The sequence below is a fragment of the Musca domestica genome, unplaced genomic scaffold (genome assembly GCF_030504385.1).
Source record: "Musca domestica strain aabys unplaced genomic scaffold, Musca_domestica.polishedcontigs.V.1.1 49, whole genome shotgun sequence".
Taxonomy (NCBI): Eukaryota; Metazoa; Arthropoda; class Insecta; order Diptera; family Muscidae; genus Musca; species Musca domestica.
Window position 1 is genome coordinate 5,767,064 of NW_026712344.1, and position 20,165 is coordinate 5,787,228.

Here is a 20,165-nt window from a genome sequence, read left to right on the forward strand (position 1 = left end):
TAGGCAAATGTCCCTGGTCAAAATGCGAAGATTAATACCTAGGCAGTTCTCCGTGACATAATTTCAAAAGCGAACTCTATTAAAATGGATTTTGACATAAAAGGGCTTCTAACATATTGTAGTGTTGTAGGGTATCACATAAGCGGCCCCGCACGACTATAGCCTTTGTTTACTTGTTTTTATATTGAACTTGCAGCAAGGGGATTTGCCGAGATTGATGCCCGTACTCGTCCGTTCATTGGTATAGGGGGAATATATGATATTTTTTTTATTTTTCAAGGAACAACCTATTAAATGGTAGTTTTTTTTTACATTACCAGGTAAATGGATCCATAATGTCTATGACTAATCAAGATGTAACAGTGTAAATAATTTTCAAAATTTTCTTTTTATTTTTATATTTACTTATAATATCAAATATACGAAAATAATATTCAACTTATAGCCTAAAACGAATAAAATAAATTTTGGTATAAACATCTACGGCTGAATTGCCCCGCTGAAAAATTGAGATACAAATATCAAAGGCAGGGGGAGGGGGTTGGTAGGAAAACTTAAAATTCTACAGAGATAGACGACAGCTATTTACAAACTTATAGCTACTACTAATAATTTGTTGCAATTTCTTTTCATCTTTCGAAGTTGGCAAGATAATCTCAGAATAGACCAATCACATTACAGTCAATTCGTCATTCCTTCATTCATTCATTCACGTTTGGTAATTTTAACACGCAAACCATCCTTGGGTCGCAAAATCAATTCACCCAAAAGTGTCAAGTCTTCACGACGATCTACGGTTTCAACCTTATATTTACGCAATACTGTGGAGATGACAGCCTTCTCTTCGAGAATGGCAAACTTTTGACCAATGCAATTACGTGGACCCGCACTGAAGGGGATATAGGCGAAGGGATGGCGACCGGCACAATTCTCAGGCAAGAAATTATCGGGGTTGAATTGTTCCGGTTTGGGGAAGACACGAGGATTACGATGCAGCATGTAAGTCATAATGATGGCTGTGGTGCCAGCTGGTACGGTATAGTCACCTGGAAAAGACAAAACCAAAAATTTATCGTATTCAGAATATTTTTCCGCTCTCTATCATGACGAAGTAGGCTATCGTGATTTAGCCAATTATCATGTTGAAAGTCATGAATGTAAACGCATTGTTATTCCCTTTAAGAGGGTAAATATTTACCAATCTGAACATCTTCATTTATGGAACGACCCATCATTGGCACAGAGGGGAACAAACGCAAAGATTCCTTGATACAGCACTCCAAATAACGCATATCCATGAGATTCTTCATGGTGGCCGGTGTGTCACGATCATCACCAAATATCGACTCCAATTCCTCGACAACACGTTCCTGATATTCAGGATGAGAACCCAACAGGAACAACGTCCATGAAATGGCAGCCGATGTGGTATCGTGTCCCTCAAACATAAACGTGTCAACCTCCTCACGAATATCGGAGTTTGACAATTTTGTGCCCTCCTGTGAGTATTCAATCAACAGATCCAAGAAAGCCAAACGTTTCTTTTTACCCAAGTCGTCATAAGCATCGGCAACACTGTCGTAATTGTTGTTGTTCATATTCTCACGCAATTCGGCTTTACGTTCACGAATCACCTTGTTGGAGAAACCATGTAGGGTATTAATGTAGCTGGTGTGACGTTTAGCGTCGGCGGTCATACGGAAAATGAAATCGGGATGTAGCCACAGTTTTGATTGACGGGATTGGACAATTTCACCGATGCTGCGAAGGAGGGAGATAACAATACATTTGATTAATATAAATGAAGAGAATATGTGTGCGTTGTATTGACTCATATATGGACGATATTTTATAAGTTTTCTAGAGATAGCTGATCTGAATAAGATTATGTAGACCTTATACATATTTCCGTATATAATATAGGGACATTTATACAATTCTTGTGTAGGAAAACATTTTATATTTCCTCGAAAGGAAAAAAAGCTTTTAAAAATCGAAGGTAATGTAAAACCCGTTATTTTAAAAAAGGCATTAGAATTCAAAGGATATTTTAAATACATGGATTTGCTACCATTGGCAGATTGGTAGTAATACCCGGAAGAATATGGATACATAGGCTGGATTCACTTCATATGTTACAAGCACACCGGATTTATACCTTCTTCCCTTTCCAAATGTCTAACACTTTTGAGGAGGAATTTGATACTAAGAAGAAAATTCCTTTCGGGATTGTTAATTATTGTTCATTATTATTTTAAAGTAGTACTATCGAATGTTTCTAATAATGTGATTATCGATAGTTCGTCAGCTCTAAAGGAAACGCTTTTCTAAAGAGAAGATAGTTTTCAGTCACCTAATGTCATTTTAAAAGGGAAGGTTCAGTTTTACTAAAAATATACCTCTTCTAAAGAGAGAACACGGCCTTCTTAAAGACTTCTTAAAGGTCAATATCTTCAAAAGGTCTCCTATACAAGCAAACAAATATACCTCTTTCTGGCCGTCTAAAGAGGTAAGACGACATTCTTCTTTAGAAGACAAGTATACGGAAGACCTTCAAAAGGTCTCCAATGGATCGAAGACCTCCATAACGTTGCCTAGAGACCGAGTAATTTCTATAGAAAAAATAATACCGCCTCCTTTAGATCATCTAAAGCTAGTAGATATCTTTCAGATCTTCTAAAGAGAGAAGACTTCTTTCAGTTCTTTTAAAGAGAGGCATCGTCTAAAGAGAGACTTTTTCTAAAGAAAAAATACCGCATTATTTAATCGTCTTAAAGATCATGTATCAGACAAATGGCCTTCCATAGGTCTCCAACGTACCGAAGACCCCTAAAAATTCTCGTATGTATCAAATAACTTTTAAAAATATCCTATGGATAAAACCAGTAAAGAAAGCCTTAAAGTCGGGCGGGGCCGACTTTATGATACCCTACACCACTTCGCTAATTTAATAGAGCTACGCATAAGAATTAAAAGTTTTTATGGGAGAATTCAATCATACACGCTATGATTATAATTATAATTTAAAGTTCAAAGGACTAAATATGCCGAAGCATTTGTATCTTTTAAATTCGGACTTGTATTGCCCATTTGGTGCGAAATTAATTTGAAATCGGATAAAAATATATATGGGAGCTATATCCAAATCGGAACCGATCTCGATAAAATTTGGCAAAGATATTTCTGAGCTGTATTTCGTATATTTCCCTGAATATCGTTGTTACGGAGTGCATATTATGGCTGTGGGTAACAAATCGGATGAACAGTATATATGGGAGCTATAGCTATATCTGAACCGATCATTACAAAATTTGACATACTAGCTTCTAGACTCATTTCGGTCGTAAGTGCCAAATTTCATCCCATTTGGGCAAATATTAGACGTTTGGTGCACAATCAAAGGTAAATCGGACGAAGTTATATATGGGAGCTATATCCAAATCTGAACCGATCTCGATAAAATTTAGCAAATGTATTTCTGAGGTGTATTTGATATATTTCCCCAAATATTGTGGTTACAGGGTGCATATTACGGCTGCGGAGGGCAAAAATAACAAATCGGATGAACAATACATAAGGGAGCTATAGCTATATCTGAACCGATTTCGATCAAATTTGAGGTCCAATCTGATCGTGCGTGCAAAATTCCATACTATTCGGACTGATATTACACGTTTGGTGCACAATAAGAGGCAAATCGGATGAAGATATATATTGGAGCTATATCTAAATTTTTGAATTTTTGTCCTTGGGCCAAACAAATGATTTGTGCAAAATTTCATCTGGATAGGACAATAAATGCGAACTGTACTTTGTTTACAAAAATACATGGACAGATGGACAGACGGACGGACGGACATGCATAAATCGACTCAGAATGTGATTCTATGCAGATCATCAAAAGGAACTATGGGTCTATCTCGTTTCCTTTTGCCTGTTACAAACAAATGCACAAAGACATAATACCCTGACCACCTTGTGGTGTAGGGTATAAAAACATCCAAACGCCCTCAATGGATTAAAAGTCTCCAAAAAATTTTCCAGGCTAAACAACTTTTTATAGGACTTCCAGGATATGAATGATTTTGAACAATCATCCATGAGTTATAGACTTCCCACTGTGTTTACTACAGAAGGAAGAGTTCTTTTAGCTCTTCTAGGACGAAGGACCTTCAAATGTTCTCTTATATACCGAATTCCTTCTATTGTCACAAGTACTTTTAAGGGTTTCTATAGGAAAAGACCTTCCAATGCCCTTTTCTTTTTCAAAGGCCTTCTCTGGTTAGGCGGAATCCTAAAGGTATTCTATGGCTAAAATATTTGCTATGACCGAAAGACCTTCTATAGTTCCCCTATGACTTGAAGACTTTCCTCTGTGGCTATAAGATTTTTATGGATGGAAGACTTTCTGTATATTCAGAAGACTTTATATAAGACGACATTATATAGATCCTTTAAAAAATTGAGAAAAAAATTGGGCTTCTAGAGAAAAGATACCTCTTTTGAGATATCTATGGACCGGAAAACCTCTAAATGTCCTTTATGGACCAAACAATTAAAATATTTTCTATTGGCAGAAGTTTTTTAAAGGGCTTCCATGGATAAAATATATTTCAATAGTCTTCTATGCATATACGACATTTTAAAGGTCTTCAATGTATAGAAATATAGCCTTTTATAACTTTTTCAGGTGGGAACCCCTGATGAAAGTCCTTCTATGAATAGAAGTCTTTCTAGGGGAAATTTATGATAATTCCTTGAGATCTCTAAAGGGTAGTAGGCCCTCCTAAAGGGTTTTATATATATAATAACTCCAAATGTTAACCATGGGTAGAACACCTTATAAGGATTCCCTATATATGTACGATCCTTTTAAAGGACTAAATATAATAATGATACTGTAAAGTCCTGGGTATATATGACCTTCTGAAAGTCTACTACATGTCTAAACGACAACTGAAAGCCTTCTACAGCCAGGAGTCTTATTACTTCTGAGGATAAAAAAGTTAATTAATAAATGGAAAAACTTCTAAACATCGTCTTTAAAAATAGATCATTTTGTAAAGAGAAGACCTTTTCTTAATTATATAACCTTCTGAATATATTTTATGAATACAAGAACTTCTGGGAGTTTTCCGTGTAGAAGATTTAAAGATCTACCAAACAAAGAAATAATTTTAAAGCTAGAAGCCTCAAAAGCTAAAGCACTATGAATAGATTAACTCATAAAGTCCAACAATTATTTTAAGAAACTCTAAAGGTTCCGCTTGAATAGAGGAATATATCTCCCGTAGTAAAATAACTTTTGCCTCTTTTTACAACTTTACATAAATCCTTAATTTAATAGGAGATATAAAATTTGCCTGTGACAAAATTGTCTTTTGTATTTACGCCCTTTATATTTATTTCAATTATTTTAACTACCTTCACCTTGAAACAGTGGTGTCATAGCCTAACCTTGATTATATCTAGAAATCAAAAGAGTTCCCACAAAACAAATTTTTAAAATACGTATTTCCTCTAAATTACCGGAAATAAATAAATAAAACTACACTAAACCACAATGCAAGTGTTGAAAAACGATGCTGATAACTGCCAAGTAGCCAGCTTCTGTTTATAGCTCGAATTAGCTGCATAGAAATGTTTAATGACACAAATACTTACCCATAAACAGCCTTAACATAATCCGATTCACTGTTACTCTGGGCATAAATGCTGCGACCCATAGCGGTTTCTGAAATAGACCAAAACCGAAATCATAAAACTCTTTTTCATCACAAAGTTTGAATGGGCCACAAAAAAAAAATAAAACAATTAGGCCCTACAAATGCAAGACTGTAATACATCATTACGAATGACAACAATGACCATTTGATGGTCATCATCATCGCCAGGCGTAATTATTTTTAGAGTCATGATTGTAATTTTTTTCTTATTTATGATACCTACCACAGACAATATCCAGGGTACACAATGTTACATAGGGGAAGATATTAAATGATTCTTTGTTCAATTCACGCTCCAATTTATTTGTCAAGATGGCACTTTGCTCATTGAAAACATCAATGAAATCATCCAAAATTTTGAAATGGAAAGCTGGTGTTAAAATCTATTGATGACGGAGAAGAGAAGAAGAAGACGATGATGGTAACGTGTGTTGGGAATTATGTTGTGTTTTCATTTACCTTTCTTCTGGAATGCCATTTACGACCGAAACTTGTCAAAAGGCCAGTGCCCAACCAGGGTTGCAAGTATTCGTAATCACCACTTTTGTCAATGAATTTTTGACTGTTAAGAATGGGCTGGAATTGGAAAAGAAGAAATGGCGATGAATTTTAAAGTATTTATTATTGAGTAGGAATAATAATAACAATAATAATTATAATAATAATAATAATAATAATAATAATAATAATAATAATAATAATAATAATAATAATAATAATAATAATAATAATAATAATAATAATAATAATAATAATAATAATAATAATAACAAGTAAAAAACCTGTAAATTCGGCGGTCTGAACTTTGAATACCCTCCATCATTTGGAGCTGGCAATTTAAAAACAAAAATAAAATCCGTTAAAAATTCTGTTAAAATCTTAAAAATACCGAATGTAACCGTTATATTATGGTCTATACGACGACGTCAGCATGCATAGGTAACTTTTGTCATAAGCCATTACAATATTCAAATGCGAAACTTGAAAAAAATCGTGAATAATGTTGCTAAAATCATCAAAATACTGAATATAGGGAGGTACCATTATATGGGGGCTCTACGAAGACGTAGACCTGCACAGACAATTGTCTGTCATAGGCTGTAATATCCATTACGAACTTCAAATACTAAAATTTAAACATTTTCGGTGAATAATGTCGCTTAAATCACAAAAATTACAAAAAAGGGAGGTACCATTATGTGGTTGGTATAGCCGTGGACCTACATTTTCAATACCAAAAGTCCTGCAGACATAATATACATTTGAGTAAAATTTTATCAACCTACTTCATTTCGTTCGGAAGCTAGAGTGATTTCCACACACGGAACGACGGACAGACCAATCAAGAATATATATACTTTGTGGGGTCTAAAATGCCCAATATTTACGCACTCCGTCATGGGAAAGTTGTGGCCCAATTTACAGCTAAATATAATCCAATGGTCACCGAAAATGCAACACTTCTTCCCTGTTCTTAAATCTGTGGTCATGCTAAATTTCGTATCGATTAGTTTTCCATTGTGAAATGTAGAGCGACTGCAAAATCAGGATAATTTTAATTTTTTTGGTCCACTTGAACGCCTAAATAAACAACTACAAAACAATAGGCTTTAATTCTGACCCTAACCCTACCCCATGCAAAATTTTGTGAAAATCGGACGATAATTGCGACCTGTATATTATACCCTCAACACATAGGGTTGCGGGTGTAGAAAACTTTAGAAAATATAAAATTCAAAATGGTAAATCATTCCGAATTGAGGAGAATTTTGAAAATCAGTCCATCGGTTCTGGGCTTATAAGCAGAATAACTAAGATCTATTTCTTTTACATATATTGTACCTATTTTGCTATATATCCGATATTGTCGATATCAACATCACTGTAATGGTCAGACGTGTCATTTTAATGTATTTGTGATTTGGCCGCGATTAAAATGTTCGCGTTTTGGTGGAAATTTTCGTATTTTTGTACATAAAAGTTATGGTTTATTTTACACTCTAAATATTTTCCCATAACCTTGATTTATTTTACCCGCTAAATATTGTTCGATGATTGTCCAAATTGGTAGGCTTATGTCTAACCCTAAACTCTAACTCCATGTACAATTCCGCGTCGACTGGTCTATAATTGTGACCTGCAGAGTTACAGCAAAATCAAGAACATTTTCTGTTTTTGGTCCATCTCCAAAAAAAATGTCTTCTATTCTGACCCTAACCTCACCCCAATTTTCAATTTCATGGGAATAGGGCCATATTTGCGTCCTGTACCGTGATTACAAATTAACATGGACAGACGGACATACATAGCTAGATCGACTCATCGACTCGGCGAGATGGAAAGATCCATATGTAGTTTCCTATGTGCAGGACCAATAATTCGAGGCGTTGCATAATTTTTCCCCTTTGATATAGGAGTACATTTTAGATTATATATTTGTTAAACTTGCAATATTTCAGAACTTTTCGTTTATTATACCCTCCACCATAGTATATATTAAGTTTTTAATTCCGTTTGTAACACATCGAAATATACATTTTAGACACCACAAAGTATATATATATGCTCGATCAGCATAAAATTCTATATCGATTTGTGGAAATCACTTTAGCTTCCAAACGAAATTAAGTAGGTTGATAAAATTTTACTCAAATGTATATTATGTCTGCAAGACTTTTGGTCATGTAGGTGCACGTTTCGGTATAACCCTCATATAATGGTACCTCCCTTTATTCGGTATTTTGGTGATTTAAGCGACATTATTCATCCCAAATGTTTCAAATTTTGTATTTGAAGTTCGTAATGGATATTACAGCTTATGACAAGAAAATTGTGTGTGCAGGTCCACGTCTTCATATAACACCCACCCCATACAACAGTACCTCCCGATAATCGGTATTTTGATGATCTTAGCGAAATTATTCACCGGAATTTATTTCAAATTTGGTATTTGAAGTTCGTAAAGAATACTACAGGCTATGACAGAAAGTTGTCTGTGCAGGTCCACGTTTTGGTATAGCACCCATATAATGACAAAACTTGCCTATATAGGTCCACATCTTCGTATAAACCCTAATATAACGACTACATTAGATATTTTTAAGATTTTAAGAGAATATGTAACCAAATGTATTTTTTGAAAATTTTCAAATTCGTTCCACATGGTGGAGGGCATTCAACGTTCGCCCCGGCCGAACTTACAGCTTTTTTACTTGTTTTTTAATTCATTTGAAAGAAAAACAATACCCCCATACCAATTCTTTTGGTATGAGATTCTGTTGTTGCGCCTTATTTTGATTCATTTGACTTAATGCTGATATCCAAGTGTGAGCCTCATATTAAATTCCAGATTTCTATTTGTACTCGTTCTCCTAATATCAACATACTCTTAAATAAGACTTTCCAAACGCTTTTGTATACGCCATATGTTCGTCACAGAAAAACCTACATACATAAAACCAAATCTCTGGCTCGTCTTATCACCCTGTATCAATTATAATATATCTAGATTTTTTTTAGTAATTTTGATACCTTATTAATATGAATATCAAAAAAAAAAAAAAAAAAACAAAATCCACCCTAAACTTGCACAAAAAAAGTGCTCCCCAATATGAATATTTACCTTTTTAGTACAAGTTTCCAAATTATTTTACCAAATCATATTTTTATATTTATCCTTACTCTGCAGTCCAAGTGTCCTCCCTCATACCAAATATTTCACTCAATATTTAGTTCAAATTTTTCCAGTAGACTTTTGTTGCGATTCAAAGACAATCCAAAGACTCAATTTCAAATTATAACTCTTACCTCAACAGTTTCTGGATCAAATAACATGACATAAGGTGTTTGACCCTGCCAGGCTTTATTCATGCCAATACGCGTGCCCCACATGCGTTGAGAGCCGGTTAGACGGGAGAATAATTCTGTAAAAAAAGACACGAATAAAAATGTTTATTTTAATAAATTAATGACTATCAATTAATAATATTTAAACTAAAATTTACTAGCCTGTGGCAAAATAACAATCTCATTTTGAATTCTGTTGGATATAAATTCCCGAAAAACAGGTTCTAGATTCCAAAATAGACTTTTGAAAATACACAAATTCAACAAACCTTAATTTTAGTGTAAAGCTTAGCGCTACGAAAAGAATGTTAAGAGACTCCAGTAATCCCACGTGTGTAAACCAAGCTATTCGAGGTCAAAGGTCAACGTTTTTAATTTTTTCTTTCGAAAATGAAATGGAACAGATACACAATTTTTTCCTGCTTTTACAGTCGGTCTTCAGTTTACGACAGGTTGGAGAATACATCAATTAGGATGTTCAATGCATAAATTTAGAGTATGAAATGTATTATGACAAATCCTTGCAAAATTTCGTTCAGGTCATACTTGCGAGCTGAAGATTGATAACAAATTCAAATATTTCAAAACTAGTAGATTATTGTAGGTGCGGGAACGGAGAAATAATGTTGTGGGGTATAAAAATATACCGAATTTTTTTTGAACAATATTTTTCAATTCTAATTCTAAGTTTTTGTTATATATTTTTTAGAAATCCACGTTTCTTGACCCCGAATTTTAGAAAACAATTAAAAAAAAAGTATAATTCGTTGACGAAAGATAAATGGACTCACATCGCGTCAAGTATCCTAAGACATTTCGGCCACAGGAATATACCTTTAACTTATTCGTATCAAAGGAATATACCCCTTGTAGATATGCGTTTGAGGTTATAATTGGACACGAATTGTAGCAAAAGGAATATCAGATAACTTTTTGCTTAAAACGCAATACAAACAAAGCGGTGGGCATTCCTCAATATGCGATGCTTCAACAAAAGCGAATTTAAAAAATCGTATTTTATTTTTCTTATGTATATGAATAATAAATTAAAGAGTTTTTATCTCTTTCAGGGGGCATTTCAATAAATATATTATGTGGCGCTCAATGTTGTCGTTTTGGAGTTAAGGTAATCTTTAGAATAATTTATGCAAACAAAAAAGGCAACAACAACAACAAATAGCAAAATGTCAACCTTTTTTACATTTCTTAAATGAACTCTAAATAACCTTTGTTGTTTTTGCTGACTATGTTTACCCATTAGATTAGTTAATTTCCTAAAATTAGATTCTACGTGACCACAACTTTGGAAAAAATTGCATTTAAAATATATAAAAAATTTTTGATTTAAATGAAATCGAAAACAAATAAATCGAACGGTTGTAATTGTTTTACATTGTGTGAATACATATGTAGTATTTTCATGTCCTACATATTGAAATAAAATAAAAACTGAGAACATTGTCCCACCTAATAGTATGTTTACATTAGAACTTTTTTTTTTGGGGTTAATTTGCTTTATGAGAATTTATTTGACGTATAACCTAGATTTTACATTAAACTAAGAGCAAACCATGTATGATTCCTTGCTCTCCCTGGCAACTTCGGATCCCATATCTCTTTGGGCCAAATCCATTTAAAAACAAGCTAAGAAGTATCAGTCGGTTTTGCCCTCAGCCACAGTACCCTCCACTATAGTATGGAGGGATTGTTAAGTTTGTCATCCCGTTTGTAACACCACGAAATATACATTGTAGACCCTACAAAGTATATATATTTTTGATCAGCATTAAATTATATATTGATTTAGCGATGTCCGTCCGTCTGCCCCCCATATAATGATACTTCCCTTTATTCGGTATTTTGATGATTTTAGCGACATTCTTCACCGGAATTGTTTCAAATTTCGTATTTGAAGTTCCTAATAACAGAAAATTGATTATGCAGGTCCACGTTTCCGTACTTCCCCACATTCGGTGTTTTGATTTTTTTTAAATTTCGTATTTGCACTTCGTAACGGGTACTACAGCCTGTGACGGGAAATTGACTATGCAGGTCCAGGTGTTCGTATAGCCACCATACAAGTTGTAAAGAATCGCTTATTTGATAAAAGTATTGAAAATTGTGACCCTTTGCGGGACATCGCAGATATATATCACCTTAACAACAAATCTTGTGTTAGCAAAAATGTTTGTGTGTGTGTAAAATCTGAAGTGAGTGCTAATTTCGCTATCTTTGAGCGTTTTGTTTTCAAAATGTGGGGGAGGCATCAGAAAAAATAGTCCGATCTCTACCATCCTTATAACATTTTTTAATTCCACATTTTATGAGCTCCATGGATATTCAAATTTTTGACCCTTTGTGGGGAGATACAGAAGGAGTGGACTGATATATCCCATCTTCAGACCAGACCTTGGGTTAATACAAATATTGTGATCTAGGTAATGGACAATGGATGTGTAAATGGACAAAAAACTGAAAAATTGAACGCGGAGTTTTGCATAGGGCTAAAGTTTAGGGGCTGGGTAGAAGCCTATCAATTTGGATAGTCATCGAATAATATTTAGCGGTTGAAAAAGTATATAGCAAAATATATACAATCGCATACTTTAAAAAAATTGGATGATAGTTAGACCGCTTATTACTCAAGAACGGCTGGACGAATTTTGACAATCCTTACCAAATCATAATGGCCTTTTGGCAGAAACGAATAAAATCTAGAAAAAATCACAAAAATATGCTAATAAAAGTGTGAATATTTTCTGTAATATTTTGTAACAATTTTTTTATTTTTTGTCATATCTTTTTTTTCAATTTGACTTATAATATTGAACTGTACATTTTGTAATATTGTTTTACCTTCCAAACACCATGTGTTGGGAGTCTAACAGTACGTTTATATATATATGAAGGTTAACCCACTGGCTTTGGATTTAAATTGTCATATCCATTACTTTTACTTCAAATAAATCCTCTCAAAGTAGGTTAACCCTACAAAAAGTTCTAACGTAAACATGGCATTATATAGTCTTAGTATAAGAATAGGAGGCCATTGTTTTGGGAAATATTCGCAGGCTTTAAAATGGACCAAAAACCAAAACGTTGTCTAGATTTTGCAGTCACCCAAGAGTTCTCAACAAAGGATCAATAGTATTTATATAATAATTTATATAGTATATATATATATATAATAATATTTAGCTGTTGAAACGGACTACAATTTTTTGTGAAAAAAAAATACCAGAATGGCCAAAATCACAAATACATGAAAGTCCCACCTCTGACTTTTATATTGTAGGACCACGTTGTGGTATCTTCTTCTTCTTCTTATCTATATCTATAAAAGAGGAAAATGTTTGTATGTTTGTTTGTTTGTTTGTTTGTTTGTTTGTTTGTAATTTATGGACTCGAAAACCGCTGAATAGATTTTCCTGAAAATTTCCATATATACTGCAAAATCGCCTGAAAGTAACATAGGCTATATACATTTTTGAATTTCCACTTGGAACTGGAGATATAGCATCAAAATCGGAGGTACCTCCCAAAAATTTAAATTTTATATGCACATATCTATTGATCGGTTAAAGATACAGTTTCCAAATTTTGAATGCGTAACGGAATTTGGAACAAAAATAAGTTTGCCAAATTATATTTTAATCGGTTCAGATTTGGATACAGCTCCCATATATATTTGTGACCGATTTCGTTCATTTGATGCCTCAAACACAATATGAATGTTCGATTCCAATGAAATTTGGAGTGTGTGACGGGATTTGATTCGAAAATAAATTTGTCTAATTTTATATTGAAATCGGTTCAGATTTAGATATAGCTCCCATATATATTTTCGGCCGATTTCAATCATTTGATGCCCCAAACACGCTATGTATCCCCAATTTCAATGAAATTTGAAACGTGTGATAGATTTTATCTAAAAAATTGATTTCCCAAATTATATTGAAATCGGTTCAGATTTGGATATAGCTCCCATATACATTTTCGGCCGATTTCATGTATTTGATGCACCAAACACGCTATGTATCTCTAATTTTAATGAAATTTAAAATAAGTAACGGAATTGGGAGCCAAAATGAATTTGTCAAATTAAATTGAAATCGGTTCAGATTTGGATATAGCTCCCATATATATTTTCGACCGATTTCATGTATTTGATGCACCAAACACGTTATGTATGTTCGATTCCAAAGAAATTTGGAATATGTAACGGGATTTTGATTAGAAAATAAATTAGTCAAATTATATTAAAATCGGTTCAGATTTGGATATAGCTCCCATATATAATTTCCGCCGTTTTCACATATTTAATGCACAAAACACGATACGTATTTCCGATTCCAATGAAATTCGGCATGAGTGGCTAAATTTGGTACAAAAATAAATTTGACAAATTATATTCAAATACGCTCAGATTTGATTATAGCTCCCATATATATACTCAGCCGATTTCACATATTTGATGCACCCAAAGCGAGAGAGACGAAATCTGGCACCAGAAAAAATTACCAAATTATATTGAAATCAGTTGAGGTTTGGGTATAGCTAACATATATATTTCGGCCGATTTCGTACATGTTATGCACCAAACATGATATATATGACCGATACCAATGAAATTCAGAATGTGTGGCGGATTTTGGTTACAATAATAAATGTGAAAAATTAATTGGAAATTAGTTAAGATTTGGATATAGTTCCCATATATATATTCTCGGCCGATTTCAAATATTAGACGCACCAATTTCAATGAAATATGAAAGGTGTGGCGGAATTTGGTGTAAAAGTATTTTGTTTATTTACGCATTAAAGTTGTGCAATATTTTTTTTTTTATTTTAAATTTTATTTTTTTTTTAACAAACATATATTCGTAAATAAAATTTTGAATGCATATAAAATCAAAAGGGGTAGCGAAGCGCACCGGGTTTAGCTAGTATATCTATAAAAGAGGAAAATGTTTGTATGTTTGTTTGTTTGTTTGTAATTTATGGACTCGAAAACCGCTGAATAGATTTTCCTGAAAATTTCCATATATACTGCAAAGTCGCCTGAAAGTAACATAGGCTATATACATTTTTGAATTTCCACTTGGAACTGGAGATATAGCATCAAAATCGGAGGTACCTCCCAAAAATTTAAATTTTATATGCACATATCTATTGATCGGTTAAAGATACAGTTTCCAAATTTTGAATGCGTAACGGAATTTGGAACAAAAATAAGTTTGCCAAATTATATTTTAATCGGTTCAGATTTGGATATAGCTCCCATATATATTTGTGACCGATTTCGTTCATTTGATGCCTCAAACACAATATGAATGTTCGATTCCAATGAAATTTGGAGTGTGTGACGGGATTTGATTCGAAAATAAATTTGTCTAGTTTTATATTGAAATCGGTTCAGATTTGGATATAGCTCCCATATATATTTTCGGCCGATTTCAATCATTTGATGCCCCAAACACGCTATGTATCCCCAATTTCAATGAAATTTGAAACGTGTGATAGATTTTATCTAAAAAATTGATTTCCCAAATTATATTGAAATCGGTTCAGATTTGGATATAGCTCCCATATACATTTTCGGCCGATTTCATGTATTTGATGCACCAAACACGCTATGTATCTCTAATTTTAATGAAATTTAAAATAAGTAACGGAATTGGGAGCCAAAATGAATTTGTCAAATTAAATTGAAATCGGTTCAGATTTGGATATAGCTCCCATATATATTTTCGACCGATTTCATGTATTTGATGCACCAAACACGTTATGCATGTTCGATTCCAAAGAAATTTGGAATATGTAACGGGATTTTGATTAGAAAATAAATTAGTCAAATTATATTAAAATCGGTTCAGATTTGGATATAGCTCCCATATATAATTTCCGCCGATTTCACATATTTGATGCACAAAACACGATACGTATTTCCGATTCCAACGAAATTCGGCATGAGTGGCTAAATTTGGTACAAAAATAAATTTGACAAATTATATTCAAATACGCTCAGATTTGATTATAGCTCCCATATATATACTCAGCCGATTTCACATATTTGATGCACCCAAAGCGAGAGAGACGAAATCTGGCACCAGAAAAAATTACCAAATTATATTGAAATCAGTTGAGGTTTGGGTATAGCTAACATATATATTTCGGCCGATTTCGTACATGTTATGCACCAAACATGATATATATATTCAGAATGTGTGGCGGATTTTGGTTACAATAATAAATGTGAAAATTAGTTAAGATTTGGATATAGTTCCCATATATATATTCTCGGCCGATTTCACATATTAGACGCACCAATTTCAATGAAATATGAAAGGTGTGGCGGAATTTGGTGTAAAAGTATTTTGTTTAATTACGCATTAAAGTAGTGCAATATTTTTTTTTTTAATTTTAAATTTTTTTAACAAACATATATTCGTAAATAAAATTTTGAATGCATATAAAATCAAAAGGGGTAGCGAAGCGCACCGGGTTTAGCTAGTAAACATATAATGGTACCTCCCTATTATCGGTATTTTGGTGATTTAAGCGATATTATTTACCGCAAATGTTTCAAATTTGGTATTTGAAGTTCAAAATGGATACTACAGCCTATTACAGAAAATTGTTTTTGCAGGTCCACGTTTTCGTATAGCCCCCATATAACGGCACCTCGCGATATTCGGTATTTTGATGATTTTAGCTACATCATTCACCGGAATTGTTGCAAATTTGGTATTTTAATTTCGTAATGGATACTACAGCCTATGACAGAAAATTATCTGTGCTGGTGCACGTTTTGGTATAACCTCCATATAAAGGTACCTCCCTATATTCGATATTTTGATGATTTTAGCTACGGTATTCACCGATTTTTTTCCCAAGTTTCGCATTGGATTTTGTAATGGATTATGACAAAAGTTTCCTATGTAGGTGTACGTCGTCGTATAGACCCTAATATAACGGCTACATTCGGTATTTTAAAGATTTTAACATAATTTTTAACGGATTTTATTTTTTTGAAAATTGCCAAATTAGTTCAAAATGGTAAACGAAAGGGTTCGGCCCGACCGAATTTACAGTTTTTTTTTTTTTTTTTTTTTGACTTGTTAGATATCGTATGTTTTTGGAAATTATTGGTTCCAGATCTATGATGATTATTCGAGAAAGAGGTGCAATCAGGTTCAAAATTTGATTTTATAATGCAGTAGATATGGGGATATTTCTTAGGGGTATCTTCATTCTAGTCAAATACGCAGAAACTTTACCGCAAAATGTAGATTTGTAGGATATCAAATGATCCGCCCCGCACATCTATGGTCTTCTTCTTACTTGTTATGGAATTAAACAAAAGTTTAAAAGTAAACCACTGTGCTAAGAAGGAGATTAGAATGCCCGAAACGTAACTCGAACGGAGTGCATCGCTACTTCGACCCTTTCCAATTGGATTGGTTTTACTTCTATCTTCATTGACCTAACCCCCAACATAAATGTATTCAAAATTTCCCATGAACTAACTTATCTTCTTAACAATTGTCATCACAATCTACCCAAATTCCATCAAAATGACTAAACACCATTTTCATCAAATTACATAGAAAAAGCGCATTGTGTGTGAAAATTAAAATGTCATTAGGCAGGCGAGAAACAAATAAATATTCTCAGCATTAATAAAATAAAACTGAATTTCTGGTTATTACCAATAGCAGCAGCAACAACGAAAAAAAAAACAACAAGAACAACAACAGTATTTGCCAAATTCAATTATTGTTTGTAGTTTTGAACAAAACGAACAATTGTTTGCCTCTTGATGACGGCTGGCTCCCGCATCTGTTGAGAGTCTAACACAAAAATTCTAAGCCATGGTGGCAAAACAAAAACACCAACGATGCTGATGACCTTGGTTCTAAAGCAATTTAGTTTGGCCCCAACGGAGGGAATTAAAAAAAAATTACCCAAAAAATTTGATGTTTTATTATTTTAGGTGTTTGCAAAATTTTTGTGATGTCATTCCCAAAACTTAAGAACTTAATCAGAGGTATTTGAAGTGTTCATAAAAACAATCTCAAGTGCAGTGAAATAAAATTTATGTGATCAGAAGGGAAAATGTGTGGGGAGAAGAGTAGTGTTGCTCCAGTAAGCACAGAACCTTTTGGATTTTCTTATGCGAATGTTGGTTTCTTAATAAATGTGCTTAGCACGTAACATGATTTTGAACAAAATTTTAACCGCAAGATTCTGTTTTTGTGGTGGTTATGGTGGCGGCCTTGTTTGCCTTGAACTCCATTTGTGGTAATAGTTGTTGCAGCCGCCACAATCCAGCCAAGCAAATGTCATTCAAGTTTGTGTTCTAAGTCTTTCGTTTTTGTAGCTGCCTTTTTTCCAACCAACTGCCTAATATAACAAATTTTATTCTCAATTAAAGTAATCATACAAGTGACTTTACCAAATTTTGATTCTCCTCTTATTTTTTTTTCACTAACTGTTTTCGTTACAAATCATTGACCGCAAATTGAAGCAGTGTCAACACTCGTTTGAAAACAATACGAATGTCAATACCATGAAATTGTTCAATGGATAAGTACAACAACCAAAATCATTTTATTTAATTTTCTGAATAATTTAATATAAACTTTAACAATTCAAGCTGTCCAATCATGTTTACTAGAAATTACACGGAAAGATCGTAATCTTGTTGGAGTGGCAGGCGCCGGTTAGCGAAGTTAACAGCCAAGAGTTTTGTTTTCTCATGATTGTCAAGCTGTGACATTTTCTTTGAGTGTCGACCCGTGTTTGAAAACTAATTCGAATTTCTGACGAAAAGCATAAGCTACGGAATTCTTGAAGTACCATTAATGTGGATGGCTCATCAGCGATGTAGAATGTTTTTATACCCTACACCACAAGGTGGTCAGGGTATTATGTCTTTGTGCATTTGTTTGTAACAGGCAAAAGGAAACGAGATTGACCCATAGTTCCTTTTGATGATCTGCATAGAATCACTTTCTGAGTTGATTTATGCATGTCAGTCCGTCTGTCCGTCTGTCCGTCCGTCCGTCCGTCTGTCCATGTATTCTTGTGAACAAAATGCAGGTCGCATTTATTATCCGATTGAGATGCAATTTTGCAAACAACATTTGTTTGGCCCAAGGACGAACCCTATTGAAATTGGAGATAATCGGTAAAAATTTAGATATAGCTCCCATATATATGTTTGTCCGATTTGCCTTTTATTGTGCACCAAATGTGTAATATCAACCCGAATGGTATGGAATTTTGCACATACAACCAAATTAGGCCTGAAAATAAGTATGCCAAATTTTATCGAAATCGGTTCAGATATAGCTATAGCTCCCATATATATTGTTCATCCGATTTGTTATTTTTGTCCTCCGCAGCCGTAATATGCACTCTGTAACAACAATATTTGGGGAAATATATCAAATGCAGCTCAGAAATACCTTTGCTAAATTTTATCGAGATCGGTTCAGATTTGGATATAGCTCCCATATACAACTTCGTCCGATTTACCATTTATTGTGCACCAAACGTCTACTATTTGTCCAAATGGGATGGAATTTGGCACATACGACCGAATTCAGTCTAGAAGGTAGTATGCAGAAATAAAAGATACAAATGCTTCGGCATATTTAGTCCTTTGAATTGTAAATTATAATTAAAAACTCAACTAAATTAGCAAAGTGGTGTAGGGTATCATAAAATCGGCCCCGCCCGACTTTAGGACTTTCTTTACTGGTTTCTTCATAACGTGATTTCCTAGACTCCCTTTGCCCCTTTGAGGAAGTATATAAGGAAGAAGTGTTTATAAACAATATTGAAAACTTCAGTGGGCCCCCTAAATACTTATATGCCATAGGTCTTCTGTCCTGAAAATTTCTTCTTGTGTGTACATAGAAGAACTCTTATATACTCACAGCTATGCTTAAATTTCCAAAACTCTCTACATAAATTAATTTCTTAGAAATCTTTCACACAAAAATCTTTTTATACCCTCCACCGTTTCGTTTGTAACACCTAGAAGAATACATTTTAGACCACAGAAAGTATACAGGATTGCCCATATTCGAAGGACACATCTGGCAACGCCATAACTTTTGACAGAGATTAATGACATACCGCGTTTGAAGCGTCAATCCAAGCAGATTTTTACCATGAACCAATACACGCCACGCGAGAGCTCTGAAATAGTTGAAATTTACATTCAACAGAAGAAGTCAGTTGTGAAAACTCAACGTGCTTTTAAAACATTAAAAAAATGTGAGAAGTGCGCCTTCTAAGAACACCATTAAGCGTTTATACGACAAAATTTTCGACTGGTAAGGCTCTTTCTAATCCGAAGAGGCCATATAAAAGTCGACCAAGACGATCGCCCGAGAATATCGCTGCCGTACGAGCCAGTGTTGAGAGGTCCCCAAGAACATCCCAAAAACGACGTTCTCAGCAGTTGGGCATGGCTCGGTCCACTTTACAACGGATTATTCGCATTGATTTGCATTCGTTCCTGTACAAAATTCAATTGACGCAAAGAATGTTGCCTGCGGACAAGCCTCGTCGATTGGA

At 33.9% G+C, this 20,165-nt stretch overlaps 1 protein-coding gene across 1 annotated transcript in view; it reads right to left on the reverse strand.

Annotated features, from left to right (window-relative positions):
* Window positions 1-408: 408 nt before the first annotated feature.
* Window positions 409-20,165, reverse strand: part of LOC101889014 (cytochrome P450 4c3) — a 52,418-nt gene continuing 32,661 nt past the window's right edge. The window contains exons 2-7 of the mRNA XM_005185973.4: window positions 9,534-9,649; window positions 6,186-6,302; window positions 5,950-6,109; window positions 5,665-5,734; window positions 1,199-1,761; window positions 409-1,046 (exon numbers count right to left, since the gene is read on the reverse strand). Coding sequence (XP_005186030.2) covers window positions 706-1,046; window positions 1,199-1,761; window positions 5,665-5,734; window positions 5,950-6,109; window positions 6,186-6,302; window positions 9,534-9,649 — 1,367 coding nt within the window. The 3' untranslated portion in view covers window positions 409-705. The remainder of the gene's footprint in view (window positions 1,047-1,198; window positions 1,762-5,664; window positions 5,735-5,949; window positions 6,110-6,185; window positions 6,303-9,533; window positions 9,650-20,165) is intronic.